The sequence below is a fragment of the Haemaphysalis longicornis genome, unplaced genomic scaffold (genome assembly GCF_048455015.1).
Source record: "Haemaphysalis longicornis isolate Haplotype H1 unplaced genomic scaffold, Haemaphysalis longicornis Haplotype H1 scaffold_5, whole genome shotgun sequence".
In the NCBI taxonomy this organism is placed as follows: domain Eukaryota; kingdom Metazoa; phylum Arthropoda; class Arachnida; order Ixodida; family Ixodidae; genus Haemaphysalis; species Haemaphysalis longicornis.
This window is the reverse complement of record NW_027526385.1, coordinates 179,554,896-179,566,236: the sequence shown is the minus strand read 5'-3', so window position 1 is coordinate 179,566,236 and position 11,341 is coordinate 179,554,896. Positions and strand designations below refer to the sequence as shown.

Genomic DNA, 11,341 nt, shown 5'->3' with positions numbered 1-11,341 from the left:
TGAGCCCAAGAACGCCGCTTCGATATTCGGCCGCGGCGGCCGCTTTTCTGGTGGAGGCGAAAAGCAAAGCCTCTCGTGTGTTCGACGTTTCGGCGCTTGTTAAAGGTCCCCAGGTGGTCAAAGTTAATCCGCAGTTAATAAAGATATTCATAATAAATGAGTTCACGCTGTAGGTAGACGTATTACCGTAACATATTATTGTAAGAAACCCCATGGTAACGATGTACAATCTTACATGCTTCTCAGAACCTTCTCACAAACGTTTATGAACGTTGCTTCTGACGAAGGTCTGTGCGGTAGAGCAGCCAATGTTGCAAGGTCGTCCGCATATTTGTGTTCGTACGCCGCGTGCGAAATCAAAAATGAGTATTGATCGCACAGAGCGTGCGAATAAGGATAACGTAAATAGAGTAAGCTGGTAGGTATTGCGCCCTAGCAGCAAATAGAGTAAATGTGCAAAAATTATCTGTTAAAAAGAATAGTTATTTCTTCGCAAAACTGGAATTAAAAAAAAACTAAATAAAACGTATTGCCAGTGATTTTTTGTCCACAACGCGACGCTGCCTACATAACTGCTTCTAGACACACATTACTCTTCTCCACTGCCTCGTGTTAACAGTTTTCTTTTTGCGTTTTTTTTTTTTCACCTTTCGTCTCGTCTGTGGTGCAACCATGGCAGCGAAGATCACCCGAATCCCTGGTCTAAATCTGCACGCGGTGAGAATACTACTGCGCGTTCGTCTTGAAACATTTTGTTACTACCTACATTACGCACAAGCTGCTACCATGGGCACGTTCCGATCCAGGGCTGCTTCGCCGGGCGGTTTCATGCCCAACGTGACCGGCGGCCGCCTGTGAAGGTTAACGGCGGGGGTCACTACTGAGTGAACATTCGTGGAGCTGTTTACTCAGCAGGCATACCTTATTTTCACTCCTGCGCACATCGGTGTGGGGCTGTTGATGATGAGGGGCTTCGCGATGTCATTTTCACGCGATCGTACTTTGCGAGGGCGTGCAGGATACCACCTTCCGGCTGGAGCACTCGCAATGTTCATGAAGTTCCCATTCAGTCTCGCGGCGTCTAAAATCGCTCTTGTTAGCAGCTTCAACCGAGAGGTCGGACGTAATCTCGTTTCTTTCGGTTACGCCACGCTAGAAGATGGAGAATACACCGGCTTGCAGCAGTCGTAGCCGTGTTCGCCGCAGTTCTATTAGTTTTGAAGCGATTCGTGGCCGGCCTGATTTCACTGCACCATTTCGGTAACCGGTGTTTGGTTCAGATCTATTGCTCTAAAGCTCTAATCCTGCGGTACCGTACGTCACTATGTTTGCCAGGTTATTTGCTCGTGTTTAGCCGCTGTTTCGAAGCGCTAGCAGTCCTGTCGGAGCAGTGTTGATGTGGTCGCGGTGTTCGAAAAACCAGCTTCAGTCCGACAGTGGAGTACTTTATAGTTTACGGGTTTCTTGAACGCGTTTTTCGAGCCTGTGCTACTAAGTCGATCGTATTTTATAAAAACTCCGTGTGTTCATTTCGCCGTGTTCACCAGTCTGTCATGGGACGCTGTGAATTAGTCGTCTGCTCCTTCCTACGAAGTCTCACCGCAAGATAGCTGTATAAAACTATAAATTATTCTTACACACTGCCTATAGCATAGCTTATAGATATTGGTGAAAGATAAAGTGAGCACTTTCCATGAAAAACATTGTCCCCTGTGTGATTTAGCAATCCGTGTTTCAGGTGCTGGTAGAAAGAGTCAACTTAAGACAATCCAACGCCTCCTAAAAAAGGAGGTGTTGGACAATCAAACTGTTCAAAGTCCCCCCCGCCCCATTTTTGCTAATTGCCAGTTTTCATGGGCACCTCAAGCTCGTAGTCAGTTGGATTAACCTCGTTGCATCTCAAAAATATCGAAAACAGTCACGCACTTTCTCAGCCTGTTGTTTTCTAGCTTCAGTCATTCCCTGAGCAAGGAGCCTTGCTGAGGGAGTATGAAGACAGGAGTAGGCGCAAACCTTGCCTACAGTGGCGCCACCGTGACAGCCGAAATTGTACATGACTCCAAGTCCGTATCCAGACATTTATTTTGGGGAGAGTGGGGAAAGGGAGGAGGGTTAAGGGAAGGGAAAGTTTTTCCAAAACACTTGCTTACGTGCTGGCCAGAAAAAAGTTTTTTGGGACCCCCCCCTTGGCCACGTCCCTGCGTGATGCTATTTCGGGTATTAGAGGAGGCTGGACCGTTGCTCCATTTATGCAAGTCCGCGCAATCCGTCACATCCGATGCCAGTGCACGCCTGTGAGAGCTCGTTAGAATTCATTGTCATAATAAAGATATTCTATTTCGTGAAAGATTTCCAATTCTTAGCTTGCAGCCTGAACAGCTGATTTTTGGAAAGGTGTTAGATTCTAAAGGCACTGGTACTTTTAATCTCATGCATAGGTTTGCTCAGTAAAATCTAGCACAGGCTCATTTGGCTTCGAGCTTCTATGGGAGTGACAAGTTTAAAGGGGCCCTGCAGCATAGACCAGCTCAGATTTCACATTTTCAGCAATAACCAAGGGGTCTGTTTTGAGTGGATGATAAAAACTCGTACATGGTAGAGAAAGGTTTAAGAGCCTAACCTTGTGCTGCCCCTGTTAGTAGTGGACAAGAACGTGGTGTCCTCCGCTGTAATTGAAGGTAAAGTAGAGAGAGAGAGAGAAAACTTTATTATTTGCAGTAGGTTTAAGGGGTCGAGGTGGCCGCTGGTGGCGACTAGCGTAGCCCTGTCTACGAGGGAGAGTTGTGTCCCTAGGTCGGAGCTACCCAGCGCCCCCTCCCACTGCTCGTCGGAGGAAATTAGAGGGAAAGGGTCTTTAGGGCAGCCCCACATGGAGTGGGGTACAGTGGAGCGTGTGCCACAGGCAGGACAATTGGGGGAGGGGTAAAGGGACGGGTGGATGTGGTGAAGTACTGCTCGGCAAGGGAGAGTGTGAGTCTGGAGGAGTCGCCATGTGCGTTCCTGCGCGTGGGTGAGCTGGGAATGGGCAGGGGGGTAATTGCGGCGGGAGAGGCGGTAATGACTGACAATGTCGTGGTAAGTAGTCAGTGGACTGCACGTAAAGCTTGGTGTCCATCTTGTGCGTGCAGGCGCGTGCCTTTGCGGCACAGGCTGCTGCCAAGCCACAGAGCCAGGCGTTCCAGGCTCTGCCCAAGCAGGATGTCGAGGTGAGTTGGATTGGTACGCCCTTTGTGATAAGCTACTGGGCAGCAGGTAGGCTTTGTGGTTAGACATCATACTAGAAAAAGCACTAAAATGACAAAACAAGGTGAATGAGTCAGAGGAAAAGGTGCTGACTAACAAATTAGCTTATTGCAGGGCAATGCAAGTAATTTGTACATAGAATAACCATACTGTGCGGGTACCACACACAAGTTGCACTAGGGAGGGAATAAGGAGCACAAAATCCCGGGCCATCTTTGCTAACGTGAAACCTGGGGAGGGCAGAGCATGCAGTGTATAAGTGTATTCTTGGCGCCTTGGCATTTTGAGATGAAACCGCTGGGGGTGAGGTGTACAGCTTTGCTGTAAGTCTGGTACGTGTGTTTGAAGCACGAAGCTCTCTGGCACGAGGCATAAACGAGTGTGCCAGTGTTTTTTTAGTATGCGTTATGTTGTAGTGTGAGGCGTAAAGGAGTGTCCCAGTGTTTTAGCACCGTGACTACATGAGATGACGATTACGACGATGACAGGAGACGCCAACAGCCCAAGCCACTAAGGGGCTTCGCCCCTTTAAAAAAAAAACCCTTAAAAGCAAAATGAAGATGTGAAGTAAATAGGTGAGTGTGCGTGTTATTTTTAGTACCACGTGGCATGACAACGTTGGTGCTATTTTGAATAGCCTTGATTCCTTCATTGTTTACACGCACTTTACTTTTGTCTCTCAGAAACCGATTTTTCCTTCAGGTTGCCATGCCAATTTCCTGCCTGCCTTTGGGCTGAGACTGCAGTGACATTGACTTTGTGCTCCCTTCTTGGTTGCGCAGACGTCGACCCTTCCCAACGGGCTGACAGTGACCACCCTGGAAAACTACTCCCCCATCACCCGGCTGGCCATAGTGGTGAAGGCTGGCGCACGGTACGAGGACGGCCACACCCTCGGCATCACCCACACACTCCGCAACGCGGCCGGCCTGGTGAGTAGAGGAGGGCGGGGTGGCTCAACTTCTGGGCTATGTGTCTAGCGTGGTGAGTTGTATGTTAACCACTGCGCTGGCTCAATGGCTAAGGCGTCGTTCTGCTTAGCTCGAGGACGCGGCTTCAGTCTCGGCCAAAGTGGCCGTTTTTGCAGTGGAGGCAAAAAGCGAAAACGCCCGTGTGTTCGAGATTTCGGCATATGGTAGAGATACCCCTCAGGAGATCCGAATCAATTCGGAGCCCACAACTACAGCAAGCAAGGCAAAAGACACTCTGTTGTACAAACGGGGACGCCTTTCCGATGCCAACTTTGAATCTCGACTGCTTCTGAGAAAGATATCTAACATATCAATGTATGGCGCTGTAAATAAACTGTACATAAGTTGGTGTATGAACACATATTTTTGAGATTGCAGTTTATATGTATATGAGTCGGTAGTGTATGAGTGATGAATTTTTGTTTGAGTAACTTCAAAGTAATTTCATTACTTTTGAAAAGTAATAGTAATGTAATGTCATTACGTTCGGTCACCTGTAATTTCTAGTGTAATTTAATTACATTTTAGAAAATTCTAGGAAAGTAGTGAGTAATGTAATTTAATTACTTTTCAGAGGTAATTTTGCCATCTCCGTGTTAGGGGTTCACACCGAAACACATGCCTATGGTACTAACCAATGCGTGACCCACGGGCTTGAAGATCGTCGTGCTCAGATATGAAAGGCTTTACAGATTCTTGAAGATGTTCCAAATGGCCTGGTTCACTTACTTGAGAAATATATCAGTGAAATAAAAAAATAAAACTCGCTTGCTAGACAGCCATTGCCACTAAGCACCACCTAGTGCAAGTTAGCTGAACTAAGATGAGTGCATTGTTTGTTTGTTTTTATTGTAGTACAGAAGTGGTACATCTATAAAATAAACAAACTAGGCCATAAGGATTGTTTTCATGGACCTGTAAATGTTTCCTATTTGTGCAGAAGGGTTTTTAATCCCATGGTTCATGAATTAGTACATTCCATAGGAATGTGATCGGGCGAGTACCCTTCTTACTCTTTCGTTACCGCGGAAAAATGGCTGATTTTGAATGCTTCCACAAAAAATTTTTTTCTCTTGAGCTACTCGATACATTTAGCATTGCTATGCATGAAATTGTAACCTATAAATTGCTCTTTCAAACACATAGCAGCAGTTTCGTGAAGGGTGCAATTATTTCCAGTTTATTGGTAACATTAACAGAAAAAAATGCACAAAAAATATACACACAGCTTATGTAGGCAATACCCCTGTCTCACGGGCACTTTCAATTGCGATTGAGTCGATCCGGATCGAGCTCCATTCTGCTACTTGGCTGCTACACGGCCAGTTTCAATCGCGATTGAGCCCGATCCAACTCCAACTCAATCCCGGTTCCCCAGGCACGATTGAGGCTCCCAAGCGTGATTGGACGAAAGCGGTGATACTCTCGTCCCCGCTGAGTAATGGCATGGAAGGTGACAGCTTCAACTAATGCCACAAATTGTATCAAATAACCTGGCTCAAATAAATGGGCAATAGCATTTATATAGTTGCGTGTACGTACGACCGCGCAAAGTTACCAGGCGCCGGCTGCAAAATGCATTTTTGGCACCACCTGGTGTACATGAGTGCAACCGGTTCAACTTGTCAATCAGGATTTAAACGTGTCATGTAACGGCTGTAATGCGTCGAGCGCACTCGAAAAGTCAGTCGTGCTTCGCTTCAATCCGGATTTAAAACATCCGTGTGACAGGGGTGTTATCACTGCTTCTGGGGCAAAAAAAATCAGCAGTAGCAGCGGCCAAAGTCCTTGAAAGAGCTGCCTCTGCCTTTGCGGAGCGCGCAGTGAAACAGGTCACCATTTTCGCCCAACTCACCGCTACCTTGGGTTCAAATTTTGCTCCCGACGCCATGTACGCATGCGAAATGCTAACAAACAATAATCAAATGGAAAAAGGAGAAATACGCCAGATGGCGTTAGTTGTTCGCAAGACGCCGTTTTTAGCTTTCGCGAGACATTTGAAATCATTGTAACTCCTTGTCCGATGGCCTATGGCGTGGCAATGAAAGGTTAAAACGCCCAAACTCTGAATTTAGTCCGTCTGTGAAATTCAGTTCATGACATCTAGTATGCGTATTTTACAAACAGCTACACTGAGCATACGGTTGAGTGACTTCATCTGCTTTTGTCTCTCTTCTCTCTCTCTTTGTCCACAGGCCACCAAGAGCCACTCCAAGTTCGCCATCACCAAGAACATTGAGTACCTCGGAGGAAATCTGACGTGAGTACTGACCACAGGGATGTCACACATGTGCTATCACTCTATCTGTGCAATTAGTGGGGCATGTTTTCCTGCTGAATAGAGCTTGCTTTGGTTTTGTTGCATGGCACCTAATAGCTGTGGAGCACATTACATCGCGAAGGTTGGCAGTCTGAGAGGGAACATGGGACAAGTGCTATAAACTGTTTCATTTTACAAGTAACACACATACATATGTTCTACAAATACATGCAGGTGCACAAGGGAACGGCGTGACCGGTGCCATGTAACCAAATAATGTCAGTGTGTTACCTGTCGAATGAATAGCCGGTGCTTTTCTTGTGTCCTCTTTTAGTCTTCATCAATTTTTGCGATGTAATATTCCCCTCAGATGAGTACCAACTGGTCCAACAATATATTCTTCTACACTGGATAAATTTGCGAACTGTTGACTAGCAAAGCCTGTGTGAGTTTCTTTATCCAGCGCGAGGATACTCAGTTTTCACTGGAGTAGAGAAATGAGAAGGAACAGTCCGGATGCTTCTCTTTCCTACAACAACTAGCAGGGTTTGTTTGTTTAACAGATTTGACTTGTTTGGCATTTGTGTTCAACTTATTGCGTGGAAGACATTCTAGTTGAAATTAAGTGGAAGAAAAGGGTTTAGCGGGAGGGAGGGTAAATCAAATACGGAAACACGAAAAAGACAAGCATTTCCCAAGTGAGAGGGAAGATGGCAAAGTGCGAATGCCCGAGTTTGCCCGAAGTTACCCTATTTGATCAGGAGGGGCGCTATGTTAAAGTCTTTGGCATTCGCACGTTACGTACCTCTCACTTGGGAAATGCTTGGGAAAGCGCCCTCGAGCGTCGGAATGCGGAGCCGACGAGCGAGCGCCCTCACGCGGACGGAACGCGAAGCGAACTGGCACAGCGGCGCGCTGCCCGCAGCTAAGCCGAGCAGGAGACCGTTGCTACGCACGCTCTCTCTCCTCCTCCGCGCCGTTGCTAGGGGAGAGGGGGAGCGCGGACGGCGGGAGAGACGCGCGCGAAGGCGCAGTACCGGCGAGGGGGAGATGTCACGCGAGGGGGAGAGGCACGCGCCGAGGATGAGTGCAAACCTAGCGGGGGGAGAGGCGCGCCAGCTGCAGAGCACGTGATGTCACGGCGCGAGGGGTAGGGGGGAGCAGACGGCAAAGGCGCCAGCGCGCGGTCACGTGGAGTGTGACGTCACGGCGCGAGGAGCGGTGCGGAGCCGGTGCGGGGCGCGCGCAGCCACGGCGCGGGAGGGCGGAGCGCGCGCAGTCACGTGGGGTGTGACGTCGCTGCGCCGTTGCTACAGACGCTCCCCTCTGCTCCTCGCGCCGTTGCTAGGGGAGAGGAGGAGGCGCACTGCGGACGGCGGAAGGTTCGGGGTCGCTTATAAAGTACATTCGTACTTAAAAACTGGATGCAAGGGGGACCAAAGAGATTTTCGGGGCAAAGAATGAAGTCTGCACGGTAGAAGTGGATCCTTTTGGAGGCCTCTGTCCTGCAGTAGACTCAAACAGGTCGACTAAAGTGAATGGTGATTGTTTCGTGATCTCTATTCTCCAATACCCCAAAGCCTGTCTGTCACCAGTTGGGAAGAAGTGTCATTTGTGGGTGGCAGTTTCTTGCTTGCTGGATCGAGTTGTCGGGCGAGTGTCTCCAGCTACTGCCATAACGATTTGCAGTTTGATTGGCATGCTGCCATTCTGGAACCTTGCTGGGGAAAGAAGAGTTGTTGTTGTAGTCAGTTCCTGTCTGAATTTTGTGCTATTATTTATTTTATTGAACTTTTATTGGCGATCAGAAGTTGCCGTGGTGCTGAGGCAAAAGGCAGCTCTAACAGTCACTTGACTAGGTAGGCCCCTAGCACCACGCAGCATCAAGCAACAGGAAAAGGAACAACTATACGTGCCTCAACACATACTCTAAATACAAATGTACTTACGCTATTTTACCGTAACGAAAACAGCAAAAATAATACATAGTACAGTCGGGTCTCGATACAGTCGAATCCCGCTACAACGAAATTGACGGGACGTGCGAAAAATTTCGTTGAAGTGAAAATTTGTTGAGGCGAAATCTGCCCCAACACACCACGGAAAGGCCAGAAAAATAGCCCCGTGCGTTTCCGCAACATTGGCAGCATAATACAATGTTTAGAAAAAGGAGTGACGCGCAATAACTCATGTTTATTGGGATAACAAACATACCAATGGTTATCTGATTTTTCACCACCCAAAGAACGCGTTACGGAAGGGGGTGAAGATATGCAAAACGTATCGCTGTACAACAAGACGTGTCCACCGAGCTGATTACTTGCAGATAGCTGCTAGGCCGTGGGAAGCCCCCCTCTCGCTTGTGGCAGGAGCAGTGCCGTTATCTTATCCTCTGACAGGGCACGGCAGCTACTGACCTTGGCTGGCAAGACGCGCGCGCTTGCCTTTAACATGACCGCGCGCCCGCGACTAAGATAGGATGACTAGGCTTCAAGACCAAACGCGCAAACATGATTTTCGCTCTTGGCTATGAAGAATGGTAGAAGGAAAACGGCAAGGACAGCTGCTCACAACGCATACATGACGGCACCGCGCCAGCAGCGGAGCACATTCATGCAATTTCAACTGGATACGGATTGGCTGTAGCTCTGGCAGCTCTGGGGCTCCGCCTTGGCGAAGCGGGCCTGCGCCTCGTGTAAAGACGGCCAGCCACATCGTTATCACCATCAAGCAATGGCGTGCGCCTATGAGTTATTTTTTGTTTTGTTTTGGGTGGCGGTGTGGTCGCAACGCACATTTTTGGTGAAACTAAGCGTCCTGAATGTATAAAAAGTTACAGATAGCTGGCGCTATGCTTATTTTATTGTAAAATAATTGTTCAAACCCAGCCCAAATCATCGAAAATTTCGTTGAAGCGAAAGCAAGCCTGACAAATGGTTCGTTGTGGCGAGGACTTTGTTGCATTGACTTCTATGGCTAGCTGACGGGGAATTGGAAATATTTCGTTGAAGCGGAAATTTCGTTGAAGCGGCGTTCGTTGTAGCGGGGTTCGACTGTATAACTAGTAGTCACGCGGGGCTGCCAAAAATGGTTTGTTATTTTAAAATGTTATAATGAAAAACTGGCGGTTGTAAGCCAGTGCTCAAACCTTGGTATGAAAATGACATACATTAGCAGTAGACACGTATGCAGATGGGCAAACTCTCCAATAAAAATGATGCGCTCGCTTCAAAGCTGCTTTATTTGAAGAAATCAGTTATTTTCTTCTGGCGCGTGCAGCACGCACAGCCTATTAGGAATGCCTCTGCATATTGCACCTTGCACAACACCTCATCGGGTACGTCGTTGCACCGAGCAATGAAAGTGTGGAATTTGTTTATGTGCACTAAAACGTCATTGTTCGACACGGTCTTATCTTCTTCTGTGTTTGGCGAACCACAGTCAGTCGTCTTCCTTCGCGCCATCATCGTCACTGAAGACGATGACTGTTCTCGCTTCTTTGCTAGCTCTTTAGCAAAATCTCCCGCAACAAAGAAATACCGGCCCGTAGATGTGATTAGCATGAAGAACGACCGGCCAACCACCAACACCCGACAAAACGAGAGAGAAAAGAGGCAAACGCGGCTAGGCCTGCTAGGCTACTGCACACAGCTTTGTGCAGTAGCCCTAGCTAGCGCCACCACAGCTCTGTGGTGGCACTAGCAATCGGCACTCGACATGGTGATGATGATAGCTACTGCACTTCCAGAACGCACGGAGAAACGGCGGTTTGTTTCACACAAGAGTTGCGGCACAGTTACTTTTAGCCGAATTTGTTACACTGATGTTCTTCGAGTATGACGGGGAAAATAACTTACGTGTGTTATACTCACATATGCGCTGTTTTGAAATTCGTACTTCTGAAATATTTTTACATTGAAAATATAGGCAGTCTGTCGGGGATTCTTAAAATATTCTTAAATTTGAGAAATTCGTTGGTTTAGGATTCGTAGTAACGAGATTTGACTACATGCTACAGATATATAACTGAATGTGGATACACATCTTTTTGCACAACAAAATAATAAATACTTACATAAGATAAAAATAAAATAAAACTACTGTGCAATCACTCCCCAAAGGAAACAAAAATAGCATAAACATATACTACACGAAATAACACAAACGTACAAAAAAATCTTACACTTCAGGTAGAAAATACATTTTTATTTTTCATGTTAACAGGGCTACCGAGGAAGTGTGTTCGGTTATGTCAAGCAGTACTGGATGACTGTTCAGGAGATCGGGAATTCGCCATTTAAGTGTTTGTGTCATGAAAAAAAAAAATGTTTTTCGATGGCCCCACACATCACGCCCTTTTTTCTTTCCGCAGGGCGTGCACTACGCGGGAACACCTCATCTACCTGCTCGAGTGCAACCGTGACGACGTGTAAGTCCTGTGTGCTTGTGGAACTGATTCTGCATCCTGCCTCAGTTGCAAACGCCTTGTTGGTGGCCATGGTTACACAAAAATTCATCCCTGGTTTTCTATTGCGCTGGGCCTACGCATTGTAACAGGGCACAACTAATGCTGTTTTGATGGAACCACATTAGATGTTAGTAGTGCAAATTAACTTTAATATTTAATAATTAGGTTGAATAAATAAATTGTGTGTTCAGAACTGCATGATAGTATGAAATCACATTAGACTGGAACAGCATTCAGTGACTGAATGAGCTCGAGGAAAGCATTCGCATCGGTCTCTTTACTGAATGCGTAGCCTTGACAGCACTGCCTGGTTGCTGAACAAACAAGTTTAGTGATAGCAGACCTAGACAGTGTGACTAAGTCAGCTTTTCTCCGTTTGTTGTTTTTATGTAGAAAGAA

The 11,341-nt window shown here is 47.1% G+C and overlaps 1 protein-coding gene across 1 annotated transcript in view; it reads left to right on the top strand.

Annotated features, from left to right (window-relative positions):
* The first annotated feature begins 571 nt into the window (after positions 1–571).
* LOC144138847 (cytochrome b-c1 complex subunit 2, mitochondrial-like) overlaps positions 572–11,341 on the top strand; it is a 42,510-nt gene continuing 31,740 nt past the window's right edge. Inside the window, exons 1-5 of the mRNA XM_077671341.1 lie at positions 572–717; positions 3,129–3,206; positions 4,026–4,175; positions 6,410–6,474; positions 10,847–10,903. Coding sequence (XP_077527467.1) covers positions 673–717; positions 3,129–3,206; positions 4,026–4,175; positions 6,410–6,474; positions 10,847–10,903 — 395 coding nt within the window. The 5' untranslated portion in view covers positions 572–672. The remainder of the gene's footprint in view (positions 718–3,128; positions 3,207–4,025; positions 4,176–6,409; positions 6,475–10,846; positions 10,904–11,341) is intronic.